This window comes from Gossypium arboreum, chromosome 9, assembly GCF_025698485.1.
Source record: "Gossypium arboreum isolate Shixiya-1 chromosome 9, ASM2569848v2, whole genome shotgun sequence".
NCBI lineage: Eukaryota > Viridiplantae > Streptophyta > Magnoliopsida > Malvales > Malvaceae > Gossypium > Gossypium arboreum.
Window position 1 is genome coordinate 71,882,730 of NC_069078.1, and position 17,008 is coordinate 71,899,737.

At 33.1% G+C, this 17,008-nt stretch overlaps 2 protein-coding genes across 6 annotated transcripts; one reads left to right on the top strand and one right to left on the bottom strand.

Annotated features, from left to right (window-relative positions):
* Positions 1-3,899: 3,899 nt before the first annotated feature.
* On the top strand, positions 3,900-9,271 carry LOC108457200 (isovaleryl-CoA dehydrogenase, mitochondrial). Of its 2 annotated transcripts, none has more exons than XM_017756115.2 (15): positions 3,900-4,161; positions 4,295-4,378; positions 4,489-4,546; positions 4,704-4,828; positions 4,915-4,959; positions 5,379-5,427; positions 5,547-5,656; positions 6,390-6,466; positions 6,879-6,929; positions 7,025-7,089; positions 7,403-7,557; positions 7,640-7,680; positions 7,761-7,815; positions 8,331-8,387; positions 9,019-9,271. In XM_017756115.2, the coding sequence occupies exons 1-15, from the start codon at positions 4,051-4,053 to the stop codon at positions 9,163-9,165; spliced, it is 1,230 nt and encodes a 409-aa protein (XP_017611604.1). In that variant the 5' UTR covers positions 3,900-4,050; the 3' UTR covers positions 9,166-9,271. The 2 variants fall into 2 exon arrangements, with proteins under 2 accessions (XP_017611604.1, XP_052875018.1); XM_053019058.1 differs by having other exon boundaries at positions 7,403-7,476; positions 7,617-7,680.
* A 1,982-nt stretch (positions 9,272-11,253) lies between these two features.
* On the bottom strand, positions 11,254-16,299 carry LOC108457369 (auxin response factor 4-like). Of its 4 annotated transcripts, none has more exons than XM_017756389.2 (12): positions 15,383-16,299; positions 15,182-15,238; positions 14,718-14,900; positions 14,535-14,619; positions 14,344-14,434; positions 13,951-14,115; positions 13,561-13,680; positions 13,372-13,447; positions 12,766-12,928; positions 11,930-12,681; positions 11,658-11,848; positions 11,254-11,582 (listed from the first exon to the last, which is right to left on the bottom strand). In XM_017756389.2, the coding sequence occupies exons 1-12, from the start codon at positions 15,704-15,706 to the stop codon at positions 11,408-11,410; spliced, it is 2,382 nt and encodes a 793-aa protein (XP_017611878.1). In that variant the 5' UTR covers positions 15,707-16,299; the 3' UTR covers positions 11,254-11,407. The 4 variants fall into 4 exon arrangements, with proteins under 4 accessions (XP_017611878.1, XP_052874970.1, XP_017611879.1 ...); XM_053019010.1 differs by having other exon boundaries at positions 13,951-14,120; positions 14,349-14,434; positions 15,383-16,208; XM_017756390.2 differs by having other exon boundaries at positions 12,802-12,928; positions 15,383-16,208.
* Positions 16,300-17,008: the final 709 nt, after the last annotated feature.

Sequence of the window (17,008 nt, forward strand, 5' to 3'; positions counted from 1 at the left end):
ATCATTTATTCTATCTTTAGACTGATTTCGTCCATAAATGAGTTTCTTTTTTCGTAAAGTTATGCACATGGGAGCCTTTCTCTTTTTCTGGAATACATCAATTTTCAAAGCTATAAAATCGCATTTGGGCTGTCTGAAGCAATTGCAAAAATATAATACAACTCTTTATTCTCTTTTTTTTTCTATTTTTCTTCACTTATTTTATTTTATTTTTATGTATTTAAAATTACTAAAATCTGAACTAATTTTTAAGCTAAAGATATGTACATATTATGATATATTTATAATTGAACTAAAATATTTATTTTAAAAACTTATCTATATCTATATATAATATAAAACCAATTCCTTTTAGAATTATTAGAAGAAAATTGGTATTTTAAAAGTTTCAAGATTAAAACACATCTTTTTTTTAAGTTACTGATTTTTAAATAATTTCATTGATTATTAGGTTGATTTTTTAAAAGCTCAAAATTTCAAGACTTTTGATTTGGGAGAAAAGAAAGATGAACCCATCAGTCTTTATTGAAACATTTCTTAAATCTAGACCTAACTTCGGAGCTTACAAGTACCCATTCCGCAATAAGACCAGAAACGTTGCCCTTAGGATTTCCAAAAGGAAAGTTCTGTCCCTTCCGGGAATCGAAAGGGCCAACAAGTGTCTACTCACGACGGAATTTTTGTTGATCCTTCCGAAACTGAAGTTCATTTATTCTAAACTTCAGACGGTTCTTCTCCACCTGTAGAATAGAACTACGATTCTGGAGTTCAGAGTGGGCAGCTAGTAAGCCCGCCCTTTCGCGGGCCCTTTCCTGATCGCGTATACGATCCTGCTCTCGCGATCTTTCGATTTGATCCTCTGTTTCAGCAAGGATCCCCTCTCCTCTGTGAGGAGTCAGATTTTAGATATTCAAATTTTTTTGATAAAAAGTGATACTTAAACCATGATTTTGTTATACAAAATGGTCCAACTGTCACTCATGTTTAAAAAAAAAATTCTTAATCAATGAAATTGTAACGTGTGATATATTTAACTAAATAAAAAAATTAATTTAATATTAAATAAAACTTATAAAAACTTATTAAGCCAATTGAGTCATTAAGCATCTATATTATTTATTGTCTTAATGAGTTAGTGTTTTACAAAAAATAATTAAAATAAGTTATACTATTCGAGGGTATCTAATCTTTTCATTTTAACAAAACAATAAAAATAATATTGTGAGATTTGCACCCACAACCAAAATTTCATTTTAATATTTTTGTATATTTTATTTTATTATGCATACTTTATTACATCCATCAATTATATATCTATATTGTTTTAAGTGTTTTAGTATATTGTTGTCACTCTCAACTAGGTCACCAACTCGTTAAAAAATTATAAAATAATCTTCCGTATTTAAAATAAGTTATACTATTTAAGGGTATTTTAGTCTTTTCACTTTAACAAAAACCAATAAAAATATGCATGAGGTGGTATTCAAACCTATGCCAATTAGATTAGTAAAACTTTAAATTTATCACTCAACTAAAATTTTATTTTATTATTTTTATTATAATATGCACAATTTATTACCTTCATTTTGATGATGGCGCCATAATAAATAATTCTAGTGCACTTAGTATTGTCAATCTAATGTATTTATTGTTTCAATTTCGTTTTACTCAAAATTTAATCTAATTTTTATTTTAATATTATACATCTTTTATGTGTTATTATTATTAATTAGTTTGAACATATGTTTCATTATTTATTATATGTTATTTTTAAACATGTATATGTGTAATAAATCTGGAGTTTCCATATACATATGCATGTGATAGTATTTCTAGTTTCTTTTATGTAATTATGATAATATTTTTCAGGATTTTAAAAAATGCGGAAGTAAAGTGTTTGAATCATGGTTAAAACTTAAAAGACTGGAGAACATGAAGAATAAAATGCCAAAAGAAAATGATTGAAAAAATTGAAAAATATAATATTATATGACATTTTATTTTATTTTTATTTTTAATTTTTATTTAATTAAATGTTACGTATGACATCATTATTGGCTAAATTTTTTAAACTAGAATACCATTTTGTTTAATGGAATCATAATTTAGGTATTTTTAATTAAATAAAAGTTTAAATACTTAAATAAGAGAAAATACTATATTTTGGGAACAATTTTTATTTAAACCTAAGCTTAAAAGTAAAATAAATATCTACTCATAATTAGATTATGCTCTGTTGGTTACTTTTATTTTTTTAATAATGATTTGTTTAGCTTTCAAATTTTATAAAAATATTATTTTATCCATTCAATTAAAGGTAAACTATTAAAATAGTCACTTTTATTTGTCTTAAGTTATATTTTAATTATTTATATTTGAAATATTACATTTTAGTTGTTTACATTATTGTGTTGTAATATTTTAGTCTTTGAATCGTTAATTATCATTAACGATGTAACAGTAAGCTGACGTGACATGTTAAATCATCATTTCAAACAAAAATTTTAGGTTAAATTATACAATTGGTCCCTATATTTTTTCATTTTGAGCAATTTAATTATTTTATTTTATGTTCTTTTAACTTTCCTTTTTTTTTTCATTCTCTTTTGCTTCTCCCTCTGTTTTCCTCCCTTCTCCATTTCTTTTAATGTAGTTTTCTATATTTTTCATTTGCTAAAACATTCATTCTGAGGGTTTTCGTAGCCTTGCCGATGGTGAAGAGGTTGAGTACGTTGTTAAGTCTTCTAAATGTCGGCCAAGGTTGTTGAGGTTATTGGCCCCAACGACAACCCTGTTCATGGCTCCTCTATATCTGACTGCAGCAGTGGTGGTGGTGCGGTTATGGTGATGTATTCGATGGTTATAGTGGAGGAGGAAAGAGAGGCAGTTATGGTGGAGGTGGATGTTATAAGTGTGGTGAGATGGGCTATTTAGCACAAGGTGGCAACGATGGTGGAGGTAGATATGGCAACAATAGTGGCGGTGCTTGTTACAACTATTGAGGCTCTGGGCATTTCGTTAGGGAGTGTCCCAACAGTGGTCGCTAATTTGGATAAGGGGTTTAAATGTGTCATTCACATTTCTCTGATCCATCCTTTTTTCCTTTTACGTTACTATTTTTGTCGATTTCGTTATTGCCCTATAGTTTGCTTTTTATGTTTTATTTTTTCAGTTTATGCAGAGCAATTTCTCTTAGCCAATTTGTTTTTATTTTGAAGTTAGCAAATGGTTGTAATGGGTGCTTTCATAGTAGTCTTACAGTGAAGGTGGACATTAGTATCGATGGAAAAACAACAATGAAGAAGAAAATGATGTTAAAACTCATTATCATCAAGTGTTTATGTAGATATCATATAAAGAAAAAGAAAAAATTAAAATTTTTAAAAAATAAAAGTATAGGGACTAGTTTTAACAAATGGAAAACATAAAAAAAAAACTATGGAGAATAGAGGAAAATAGGAGGAGAAGCAGAAGAGAATGAAAAAAAAAAGTTGAAAGAACATAAAAAAATTTAAATTGCTCAAAACAAAAAAAAAATATGGGGACTAATTGTATAATTTAACCTAAATTTTTTATTTGAAATCCGTTAACGGTAATTAACGACTTAGTGACTAAAATATTACAACAAAATAACATAAATGACTAAAATATAATTTGAAACAAAGAAATATAACTATTTTAAAAATTGACCCTTCAATTAATACAAAAGTTAAAAAAATGTGTCAATGCTCATACTAAATAATATATGAAGCGAAGGTTATTAACTAAAAGGATAAACTTCGTCTCGTCCTACTCAGATAATAGTAGCAATGCACTTGGCAACTCCTCCCACCAATTAAAATTCACCACGTGTCCTTTCTAAAATTAAATAAAGTCCAGCACGCTACACATCCCAATATATACAAAAAAATAAAAAAAAAAAAATACTAACGCTTGTTTTTCATCTTCATCTTCATCTCCATCTATTTCTTCTTAATTGTTTCTCTGTATATAATTTTTTAGATTTTCAATTATAATCGGAAAAAAAAAACCAAAAAAAATCAAATAAAAATGCAGAGGATAATTGCTGCAAGTTCTTTTTGCAGCAAAATTTTGAGAAAAGAAAGGCAACGGGCTTTTTTCTCTTCAACTTCCTTACTCTTTGATGAAACTCAATTACAGGTTTTTTTTTTTAATTTACAAAAAAAAAAGAATGTAAATTTTTACGTTTTACATATTCTGGGTTTCATTAGATTTTCCCAGTTCCTTTGATTTCTTTTCCCTTTTTTTTTTTTTTTTTGGTTAATGATGCCAGTTCAAAGAAAGTGTTAGGCAATTTGCACAAGAAAATATTGCGCCTCATGCTTCCAAAATCGACCAATCTAATTCTTTCCCCAAGGTTCGAATTAAGTTAATCTTTTTATTTTTATTACTTTTTTTTTGTTTGATTCTCATGTTTTATTCATTTCTTTGAATACTGTTTGCTTCTTCACTCATTCATTTATCCAGGAGGTTAATTTATGGAAGCTCATGGGGGATTTTAATCTTCATGGGATAACTGCCCCAGGTAAATATACCCATTTTCTCCCTTTTACTGTAAATGTGAAATTCAAATGGATTCCATACAACTTTTAGCCTAAAACATCCTATTTGTTTTATAAGTACATCATCAATGAAGGAGACTTGATTTTTTCCTTGAACTTCTATTTTCTATTCTCTTGAAGAGGAATATGGAGGACTTGGTCTTGGTTACTTGTATCACTGCATAGCAATGGAAGAAATAAGCCGTGCTTCGGGGTCGGTTGGTCTTTCCTATGGTGCTCATTCTAATCTGTGCATCAATCAGTTGGTAAACCAAATTATTACCTTTGTTATTCTGTTTTCAATCTGCATCTTCTAACAGGTTTTAAGGTGATATTTTTTATGGTTTCTTAGGTGAGGAATGGAAACCCTGCCCAGAAAGAGAAATACTTACCAAAGGTTTTATTTCGAATCCAATGCCCAACTTTCATTAATTTTGAATATATTGCCTTATTGGCATTGAAATGATATATAAAAAAAAAAAAAACTCAGTTTTTTCTCTGTGTGTGCTATAATCAACATAGCCTGGGATTTTTTTATATTGCTGTATTGTCAAGCTCAAGTTTTGTACATTTAGGATCTGTTCTTAATGCATTATCACTTGCTAGCTGTTAGTTGTTTTTCCCCTTAACAGCATTCTTACATTTAATAGAACATGACAAGACTACCATCCCTTACTCTCCTGCTTCACGCTAATACTTTGTGTACCATTGTTATCTTCTCTCTTTGTTGTGAGTAAGGTCCTCTGCCTACTTGTTTCATTCTTTCTTTTGGAATCTATCTCCTTTACGATATATCCACTATCTCTCTTTTTGTAGCTCATCAGTGGAGAGCATGTAGGAGCCCTTGCTATGAGTGAACCCAATGGTAACTTAGACAAACATTTTTCTTAGCTTATATCTTAGATTTATTAACATTTCTTAGGCTGCACAAATTCTAATAATTTCATCTGCCCTTTTCTTTTTTTTTTTTTTGCAATCCTGCAGCTGGCTCTGATGTTGTTAGCATGAAGTGCAAAGCTGATCGGGTTGATGGGGGTTATCTTCTAAATGGGAACAAGATGTGGTGCACTAATGGTCCCGTTGCTCAAACATTGGTATTTCTATTAAGATTGATGTGCAAGAAAGTATAAAATTTACTGTCTATAAATAGCCCTCAGCCTTATAAGTATACAAAACTGACCTGAATATCTACATGAAGCATACATTCTGGATGTATGGTCACTTCCTATTAGACTGAGTGGATTTTGATACTTAATAATCATTAATTTTGTTAGTTGCTAGACATGCTAGTGAATGATATGCATATGGTGGTAAGTTTTTCTTCTTCAGCAATCCATATATCTAGTGTTGTCAATTTAATACCCTATGCTATTTAGAGATGCCATACTTTGATAACTAAACCTTACATTCCTGTTGAATGTGAGATTCAGCTTTTTCCTGTGATCCAATTGGCAGGAGACTGTTGTTTGTATTTCTTCCAACCAATAAATATAGTAGGTGTAAACAACATTTCTTTCCATTATGATTAGGACAAGGTTTTATAGAATAATGCTTTTCCTTAAAATGTAGTTGTACTTATATGTGGTTTCCAGTGTAGCAAGTGCTTTATGCTTATTTTAAGCTGCATGCAGTAGCATTCAGCAGATAAACTATTTGCTTGAATAGAAAACCATTTTACACGGTCCTTAGGTGGTAAAATTTCCTTGCCAGAGTGTCTGGTTGTAAGAAGCCCTGCTTAAAATGGATAAAGTTATCCTCTTTTCTTCAATATACAACTTTTCTTCTGCTAAAATTTCTTGTTTTATACTTATTGATCAAATCTTTTAGGTTGTTTATGCAAAGACAGATGTCACAGCTGGCTCAAAAGGAATCACAGCATTTATTGTTGAGAAGGGAATACCTGGGTACGTGCATCACAGCTATCTACTGTGCATTTTGTTTATCTATAAAGGAAATTTGGTGATAGTCCAAATATGAACTTATTTCTTTTGGTCTTGTATGGTAGAACATAAACAATTCTGACTATACTCCTTGGGTGCCTGAAATGACTGCAACTTATTATTATTTTTTCATAAAAATATTTATTGGATATAGACCGTAAAGACCTATGTCACCCTTTTCTAAATGGCTGATAGCTGGCTGGTATTAATGAGTTTTAAATACATAAAATTTCTCAGTCACCCCCCATCATTTAGATACACCTTTCCTTAAGTATCTTGTTTCAAGGTAAAATAAAATCCATATGTAGGACCACAATTTGATAACAAAATGAGATGATAGATTTATTCATTACTCTTTTGATTTTTTGTCATGCAGATACACCACTGCTCAGAAATTGGACAAACTTGGGATGCGAGGAAGTGATACGTATGTGTCTGTACTGCTGTAAATGAAGTCATATATTTTGAAGTCCATTTCTGCTCCTCTCTTTCATTCTAATAATGGTGTGATGGTCTGAGCAGATGTGAGCTTGTCTTTGAGAATTGCTTCATTCCAGAAGAAAATGTTCTTGGCAAAGAAGGAAAAGGTCTTGCATCTCTGAAAGCTTTTTCCTCTACTTCTAGGGCATAGGAACGATATATTGATCAATAGCAGATATTTTATGGTGGTAAAAGTATGCTGCCTAGTCAGATGACCTCATGGACTTCATATATGATCGAAGAAACCCTATTTTAGAAGTAAATAATATTTATCAAAAGAAACTGTAAGAGGAGTCATAGTTTGTATTCTTGATTATGCCAGTACTATGTAAAGCTGGTGATCAGGTTTGTGTTTCAGTTGTGAGTTAATATTATGTTTTCTTGTGTTATATTCTAATAGAGGGTTTTTGCTTGTTTCAGGAGTTTATGTATTGATGTCAGGACTAGATTTGGAGAGACTTGTTTTGTCCGCTGGGCCCATTGGTATAATGCAGGCATGTCTTGATGTTGTTCTTCCTTACATACGAGAGAGGTCACAGTTTGGCCGGCCTATCGGGGAATTTCAGTTTATTCAGGTTTGTAATAATTGTTAACATAAGCTATCCTGATGATGTTCTGTGGATGCTTGTCTTAGAATTTTAGACACTGCAATTACAGGGGAAAGTTGCTGACATGTATACTTCTCTTCAATCATCAAGGTATAGTTTTGTGATAAAAATTTCAAGTCTTTCTAAATTTAATTTACATATGGCAGAAGTTGACAGCTTTCATTTTTCAGGTCCTATGTCTATTCTGTTGCAAGGGATTGCGACAATGGGAGAGTTGACCCTAAGGTTCCTTTTATTTTCCCTTTCTCTTATTCCTGAAATTCTTTATGATATTTTTCTAAAAACAGTTGTATGAAACTTGATACATTTACCAACCTGGTCATTATCATCATCAGGTGCAAATATTTCAAGTTCCAGATATATGCTATTATTATCAGATTGTTTCTGAAGAAATGAAGTCCTTATTTATTTTTGGGTTCGGAAAAAAAGGGTGCATGCCATGGTTTTCTTGGTCTTTCAAACAGTCACAGATACTATCAATTCTTGATGATTTTATGTGGCCAGTGTTATTCTCCATGCTCGCATGAACATGAACATATACCATTAACAGCTACTCTAACTTCAGATGACATTCTCTATATATTGTGAGGATAACGGTTTTTGCCATTTATTTGATTCAGTTATTTAACTAGGCATGTAGATCAAGTGAACTTAAAATCAAATAAATGTGTGTTCTTGTATAGCAGTATAGCACGCCTCAACTCAGGCATGCAATAACTTTTGTGGATGCAAAATTTCAGGACTGTGCTGGAGTTATACTTTGTGCTGCTGAACGAGCCACTCAAGTTGCTTTGCAGGTGAAAGATTTACTTGTTTTTATTCACAATTTTCTTTGTATTACGTTCATGAAAACAGTGCTGCAATTAATGAGTGAAGTCATGGTATTATGATCTGCAGACTTATACAATTTATAGCATTAAGATGGTCAATCCAGGGTATCTACTAAAAGCTAACAATAGTGTCATGCTTAAAATGACAAAATAATAGCTATTCCCAAATGGTATATATATACATGTGAACTTTACAAAGATGGCAGAATACAGGATAGAAAAGAATAGGCTTGAACAGATTTTTCTTCTACTTCGGGTAGAGTGGTGGCAGATGAAAGGTAATTAAAAGCCAAGAGGGCTATACTCTGTCTAACTGATCTTTCTGCTAGCATCTTGCTGTCATGTTCCTGTTTGACTGCCAAACAGTCTTAGTGGGTCTTCAGCGCAGCATGCATTGAAGCTGATCATAGCTAAAAAGCTGTTAAAGAGTTTGATGATGAGTAAACTAATCAATTGGTATTTTGCTAATCCAGCGTAGGCCTCCTTGTTCTAAACAGTGTCAATTCATTTTTGAGTCATATTCATACATGGAGATCACATGGCATATTCTGTAATTTGTGATCCAAATCATAGTATTGATTTGTATTCGGGGTTGCAGGCTATACAATGTTTAGGTGGTAACGGATATGTAAATGAGTACACAACCGGCCGACTGCTTCGAGATGCGAAGCTGTATGAAATTGGAGCAGGAACAAGTGAGATAAGAAGAATGGTGATTGGTCGTGAGCTTTTTAAGGAGGAGTAAGAGAGTGAAAGCTGTTGTTAACAATACCAAAGATCTGCATGTTTGTACTTTGTAACTTTGTACAATAAAATAACAGTTCATAGAAATAATCAAATCTCATTTCTCATATTGAACTCTGATTTCAATTTTATTTATATTCACAACACTTCTATTATGTCAGAATTAAAACCGGGTTTTGGACGAAGTAATTTGTAAATTTGAGCCGATTTCATATGAATGACGTGGCATGTCGATGAACCGATAACCATTGAAATTTAGTGGTAAAAGTACTATAGCAGTCCTTGTACTATATTTCGGATTGCCCTTCATTGAAAAATAAATAAATTGACCCTTATTCATTAGATGAATGAGAGACTTTATGAAGAAGCAAAATTTGGATTGCCCTTTAATAGTAAAACCTTAGGATTACAATTTCGTCTAATGTATTAGCTAATTGATCTATCTTCACCCAATTTATCCTAATAGAGTTGATTATTAACTTGGGAACTAAAGTTCTCTTAATTCTCTCCCGAGCAATTAAAGAACTAATTTAACCCAACTATTGAGCTATATTATTATATCAATAATGTAGATCAAATTGATTAAGAATTACCCCAATTATGACTACCTAAAGGTAATCAAGTATATTCTTATCCTAATTACGAATCATAAATTGACTCATCTAATTAAGGCCAAGAGTTATTCATTCTAGACCTAAAATGGAAAGTCCTTCCAATTTATTTAAGTTTTGTCACGCTAATAGCTGACCAGACTTTCAAAGAAGAATAAAAATGAATAAATAATCTAAAACTCCATCAACAATAAAAAGAGACAAAAATAGATAAAATTCAATTAACTAAGTATGAAATTCATTGTAACCCTAGTAAAGTGATTTAGTTCATGGAGAATTTGAAAAATATCTTAAAATTAAAACAAAAACTAGACATAATAAAAGGAAACAAGAAGGAAAAAATGATGAAGAAACTTTGTCTTCTTGTTGGAATCTATCTATTCTTGATGTGTGAAAGCTTGGACGGTTCCTCTTTTTTCTCCTCTCTTTTTTTTTTTTATTTTGCTTCTAAAACTCCTAAAGATCATAATTTAAAAAAAAAAATTATCAAGTACATGTGCTGATGGAGTAGAAAGTTGTTTGTTTGCTATCGCTGGGATGGAAACATTTTCCATTGGAACAAAAATCTAGTTATGTCAAGCCATTCTTTCTCATGCTTTGTCGAACCTACATTGAATAAGAATACATTAAAAATTAGTCCCATTTAATACTATAAATATATAATTAACTTAAGACATCAACGAAATAAAATTCCTAAAATCTAACAAAATTAAATCATAAAATAAATTAAAATCCTAAAGCCCTACTAAAATAACCAACAAATTACTCTAAAATATTAGAGTTAAGAGTGTTACCGCCGTAGTTACCACCATAGTATCAACGCTTGTATTGTTTCATATTTTATTGTATTTTCTATGTTTTTGTTTTGGTAGATTGCTTTATTATTATTATTATTATTAATTTCAATTGATGCATCAAATCCTACCAATGATGAGGCTATGTAGACAACCAACCATGTATAATTAACTTTATTTTTTTAAAAATTAACATTCTTTTGCACTTCTATTTTTTTAAATCTTAATATTTTATTTAAGATTCAAAAATTTTATATTTTTAAAATTTTTAATATAATATTTAGAACTATTTATAATTCCTTCCCGACAATTTGCATTAAATAAAAGAGTTTTGAGTCCAACAAACTCAAGAGCTAATGTTCCAAAGACTGGTAAAGTACATTTGCTAAAATTTATGGATGGGCTTTAAGTTAAAAGTAAATGATGTTTAATACAAGCTTGCAAATAGATGATTTACATATGTTAGCCAATAAAAATTCCCCAAGCTTTGGGAACCCAAGTTTGGAATGGGTTCTCAAGATTCAAAGCACCTACAAACTTGACATTAACCTGAGTCATTTCAACTGCCTTTGAAATGACACCATTCCTCAATATGCATGTATCAAACTTAGGTGCCTTTGCAAAACGCCAAAACCTTCAATTGTCAAATATACCATTATAATAATAATAATGGCAGAAGGCCACTTTTAGCTTCCAATTTGACAATTACTTGGTAGATAAAATAAATCTTTAAGGATTCATTTAAACAACTTGTTGCACACATAGCAAACACAACATCAACAAAAAAAACATGCAAGCAAACAAACAAACAAACAAACATCAAATCTTCAAACCCTTATTACATTGGAGATGATGAATCTGGCTGCCCCACTGAGGATGACTTTGATGCTTCCATTATCACTGCTGCTTGCTCCAAACAGCTTTGCGTGTCATCGCTCCCCGTTCCTATTGTCATCTTCTCCACTTCTTCTTGGGTGTATATGTGGATCTTCGACACCACCTCACAAAATTCACTGCAACCAAACATTAACATATTAGAAGGATAACGATAATAATCGCTATCGTGCAACAAATTGGATGACACTTACTGCCAAGGGTCATCTCCAACCACCATTACGTCGTTCTCGCTATCTGTGTACAATACCCGCCACCCTTTATCCGGATCACTTAATACGCCTTCCATTCCAAATAGACGTTCAAGTTCAATCATCAAGTCATCATATCCGTACAGTCTCGAGAGATCAATAGCTCTTCCGACCAAGCTGCCTTGCTTGTGAACCTTCGGTCAGTTATGTCGAAGTCAGTAGGAGAGGAATAGGAAGTAAGGTTAAATTCGAGTTCGACCCTAAGATAAACTTACCTTTGTACAACTCCTCTTACCAGAATTTTGTGAGTTTGGAGTAGGCGACTCCACATTCAAAGGAAACCCAAAGAGTTTACATCCAGCAACATTTCTTTTGAAGGAGTCATCCTGTTGGTTCCTCGAATTGTTTTCCGAAGCAGGACTTGGAATATTCTCCAATGGCTTATGCTCATTCAGTTGATTCGGCTTTCTGAACCCATCCACGATAACCCCTACCCCTGTCCTAATTGAGGAAGCATTAAACGGGACATTACCTCTTGGAAGTGGACATGCATAAGAGCTCATTGTTGGCTCTTGGACGGTTTTGAGAAATTCACTGTAAGGGAAATACATATTTCGAAGGCCTTCCGATGCTAGTGGATAGCAATTGGTTTTCAGTGTTTGATGCATGTTGAATGAATTGCAACCAACATTGGTTTTCGCCCAAACACCGAGATTGAGATCAGCCTTTTGTGTCAGGGATCTCAATTGGCAAATTTCTTGACCTTGCAAGACCTTCGGAAACCTATTAGAATCCGCAAAGCCTGTGTATGTGGTGGAGCAAACCCTCATAAACTCACTAATATTGCTCTTTTCAATCCCTGTTGACGCAAGACTTTGATGATGTGCAGGAGATTGCATCTCAAAATCTAGCGGGCGGCTTACAGTATCATGCCCATATAAGGGTGATACAAAACCTACATTTTCTTGACCTTGCAAGACCTTAGAGGATCTCAACGGTTCCTCAAAGTCCAAAAATCGACTCCCCCCTGAAAGAAAAACAACACAGGATGCATACATTAACCGAGTATAAAAATGCAACAATATTACCAACCTAGCAGAGAGATTTGCACCTGTAATGAGGGTGTCGGGTGCGGCAGCCTGCGTACCTGTTCGCAGTTTCTTCAACCTCGGGGAAGACTGAATACTCAAGGGTGGGAGAGAAGCGGAAGGATCAATTTCCCAAGGTGAGACTCTCTCGTGGCGATCGATCATATTATCTTCATCCCACCTGACCTGTTAAATGTCATAACAAAAGTCTTTATACTAAAGAGAGTCTTCGAACAAGTATCATTCATTAGCTTTGAAATTATCTTCCATATATTAACACAATGAACACACACGAGAAAAAAAAAATGTGCATATGTACGCATTTAAGTGAAGGCCAAGTCGTCCAATCATAGGAACATTACAATTTTCCAAAAATCAAACCCCAAACATGAGCCAAGTGACAGCTACAAACTCTTAGTACTAATTAGAATACCAGTTCAATTAAGGGATTTTCCTAGTTGTTTTCTCCCGTCAATTATTTTCCATTCTGAACAGTTTATCAGCACTCATCAATTTTCCGCTTTGTGAAGAACAGTTGATAAAGACCAGATATATTCACTTGTCTGAGTGTTTTGATAAAGACTATAAAAGTAAAAGCTTAAGCACAAAAACTAACATTAGGAGCTCACCATTAAGCATCTCCACCTTGAATTGGGCCATTTGTAAGGATCTGAGTCCCCCATTCCCATCACTACACCACTAAACCTGCATGCAAGTAGCACTGTGAGTATATTATCAAAATAAAAACCATTAACAAGTAAAGGAGGAAAAATCAAAGGAAAAAAATTTGATTTGAGTAATGACCGCAATTAAACTACCTTCTCTCGGGCAAATCATCCATGTCAAATCTCATTTTGAATCTTGTTCCAATGCACACTGAATTTGCTATGCTTTTAAAATACTTCCGAAAGGGTATGACAAACTCAGCATGGCTGGCCCTGCATTATACCAATTCAAATAGGTTTACCATTCCATTTCACATAAAATGTTTCACTCAATGTGCCTTTAAAATAGGTTTAAGAGCTCATCAACATGAGAACTGAATCTCATTCCAAAAACCAACTTTCAGAATCACTCAGTGGGCATTGAAATAGGCTTACAAGGCATTCAAAATTCTTCCATTTTTTATTTAGATCACTTCCCATCTTATTCCTTTTTCGTTGCACAATACCAGTCGATTTCATGAGTAAGCTGAAAGAGACACTTACCTTGGACTGTAGAAGACATGAAACATGCTTTTCGTGGATAATGCATTAGCCACCGGAGAAAGAACGTTCGGATATGAATTCTGTTTAGCAATGACTGATTCAGGAAGACAATTCCTCGGCCGTACAGCTCTTCTAATTCCCAACCTGAGCTCTCCATCTTCACCCCTAAAGTGTTGAAGAAAAGATAAATCAGCAAGAACTCCAAATAACTAGGCCGAGGGAACACAAGGCAGCATCGTAACCCTAAAAACTTCCACATATTTTCACATGTCAGTATATATTTATGATTCTCAAGTTGCTAAAAGCATTTCAATTTATTAGAATGAGAATGAATTGTGCGCTCCAAAAGGGAATAATAGAACGGAATAATTAATTATTGTCAGAAGTTCATGCCTCAGAAAGAGCACTGCATCACCAGCAACAAGATTCTTTTGACTAACGAAAATACTCCAGCCTGTAGTAAGGAGATGTCGCCTCGGTTGACCTAAAAATTAATAAACATTAAACTATATCAATGTTTCTTTCAGTTGAAAATACATTCTAACCACTATCATCCGAAATGTCGAAACTGCTATCTTAGTTACCCCTATATATATGTCGAAACCTCCACTCAACTCCGTGCAGGTCCTTGGCAACAAGTTCTTGAGACGGCCTCGTCTGTTTATAATCCTGAAATAAGGCAAACACCATTAGATAGGCAATAAGTTTCTAGGATCAATATGCAGCCAGGTAAATAGTACATGAGGATTAAGAATATGAACTCGTACCAGTGGAGGAAAACAGTCTTCTGCAGCTCTACGAGGAACGGAGAACCCTCCGTGAGTGCTGGTGTCCGATGCGGTTAACGTCTTACAAAACATGTGAGGGGTTGATCTTTTAGGCGATCCATCATCTCCCTCATCCACACCTAGTTCATCCAGCTGCTTGCTCTCCAAATTAGGCCCTCTCAACTGCACAAAAATCCCAAATTTAAATCACCAAAACTATGGAATTTAGAGTGCCTCTTGCAAGCAAGTGTATGCAGACATGAATGAAACTGCACAAAAATCCCAAAGTACCACTGCCTCTTACAATTAATGTATGCAGAAAGGAATTGATTCAAGCCACTGGAGGCATTATAAAGCCTCCCTATAACAGTAATACCGAAAAAATATCACAATTTTACATCGAATTGCTTATGCAAGTAAAAAACACTGAAATATTCTAAAACCAATATAAGAACTATATATACCTCCGGCTGAGGAAGTAAAGTGAGCTGCGTATAGACCTCATCATTCTCCTTATTGGCCTAAAAAAGAAAAAAAAGGAAGTTCAATTAAAGGAAAGTAACCAATTTAAAGAAAAGGTAAAGTTATGAGCTTTAGAGGGCAGGCTAATGGTTAATGGAAAAAAAACAATTCAGTGCTAAAAGGAAGAAAATTTGAGTGCTTACAAGAAGCTGGACATTCACCACTTTGCAAAAGATGTGAGGGGGAAGATCAAAGGTGGAGATTTCCAAAGGAGAGAAATGAGAGGCAGAGGCCAGCTGCTCCAAGTGACCCTGAGGGAAGTAAACAACAAGATTTCCCTTTTTGGGGAGTGAAGTGAGAGGGCCAGCACAAGCATGCCAAAGCTCCAAGTAAATGGAAGAGGTACATGGAGGCGAAGCTAAGTTTGAAGAAGATGAAGAGCACACACAGTTCAGTTTGTCACAGTCCCCATTGCAAACCGCAGTCTTCTCCACCTCACTCAGTGCATGGTTCAGATCAATTTCCATGAACACCCCAAGTTTTTGTTAAAGCCAGAGAATTTTTCACCTCAGTGCAAGTACCCACATAACCAACTCACTCAACCAGACAAAAAAAAAAGAAAGAAAGGAAAAGGAAAAAGAGAGAGTAGAATGAGAGTAAATAAAGAAAAGGGTAACCCCCTTCCCCCAGAAAGGTGAGGAAATAGAGTGAAAATAATGGGTTGAAAATGAAGATTAAGGGGAAGGAACAAAGGGGAGGAGAAGAAGAGAAAAGAAGGAGAAGGAAGACATGGGGAAGGGGTAAAAAGAGAGGAAAAGAAAGGTGGTCAAATAATAACAAGGAATTCGAAGTATGATTCCTCCCCCATTTGCAGGTACTGAGAAGAGGGAGCAGCAGACATAGACAAATGCAGGAAGAAAAACAAAAGGCAAGAAAAGAAAAGCCAATGCTGTGTGGTGGCTTTTTGGCTTTTGGACTTTGAAGAGAAAGTGAAAGGAAACTGTGTTGGGTGGGGGCGACAATGCTATGACACTACACGCCCTCTCTTTCCTTCCATTCTTTTATCTTTTGCTTTCTTTTTCCTCTTTTCTTCAAATTACTAATCCAGTTTCATCATCACATTTAACTTTTAATATTTTTCATTTTTATTTTTAATTAATAAACAACACAGTTTAAAACAAGTCAGACCCAATCTTGATATCATTACCCATTTTCACCAACTTAACTATCTATTAATTTTGATTTTTAAATATAAAAAAGAATACATATTACTAAATTTAGGTATAGTTGAGTATATTTTCACCCCAAGGGTGGCCTACCACCAACCAAGACAAAACACAGGTTTTCAATTCCAATTCAATGCAGCAAAAACCAATACCTGTTTCAACTTTAAATTTTAAAATTAAAAAAAAAAAAAAAAATCTTCTTTGCCTTCTTTATTTTACTCTGAATAAAAACAATCCATTAAAGTTGAAACTACCAGCTTTTTACAATAATATCTATATATATATATATATATATATATATAGATTCAATTACAGTTAATGTATATATATAAGTAAATTTGCAATTGATATTAATTTCAAATTTTTATAATTTCTTTCAACTTTCTTTATACAAATTTTTCAACATTTTAAAAATCAAAATTTAGTTAATTAAGGCTAAATTCAATTAGTATAAATATTATTGCTAATGTAACAGGACATGAATTTGAGTGTGTAAAACGTATTATTTTCTTATTTATAAACTAGAAAAAGATTATGAATAGTTTCAATCCGAGAATTTTTCTATTCTTTTATTCAAAATAGTAAGATTTAATGATTTGATTC

Excerpts from the sequence above, each read along its gene's own strand:
- LOC108457200 (XM_017756115.2), top strand. The coding sequence starts at position 4,051 with ATGCAGAGGATAATTGCTGCAAGTTCTTTTTGCAGCAAAATTTTGAGA. Across the intron at positions 5,428-5,546 it reads TGCTATGAGTGAACCCAATG|CTGGCTCTGATGTTGTTAGC; the intron begins GTAACTTAGACA and ends GCAATCCTGCAG. Across the intron at positions 7,816-8,330 it reads ATGGGAGAGTTGACCCTAAG|GACTGTGCTGGAGTTATACT; the intron begins GTTCCTTTTATT and ends GCAAAATTTCAG.
- LOC108457369 (XM_017756389.2), bottom strand. The coding sequence starts at position 15,706 with ATGGAAATTGATCTGAACCATGCACTGAGTGAGGTGGAGAAGACTGCG. Across the intron at positions 12,929-13,371 it reads CAAGGTGGAGATGCTTAATG|GTCAGGTGGGATGAAGATAA; the intron begins GTGAGCTCCTAA and ends GACATTTAACAG. Across the intron at positions 11,849-11,929 it reads GTAAGAGGAGTTGTACAAAG|GTTCACAAGCAAGGCAGCTT; the intron begins GTAAGTTTATCT and ends AACTGACCGAAG.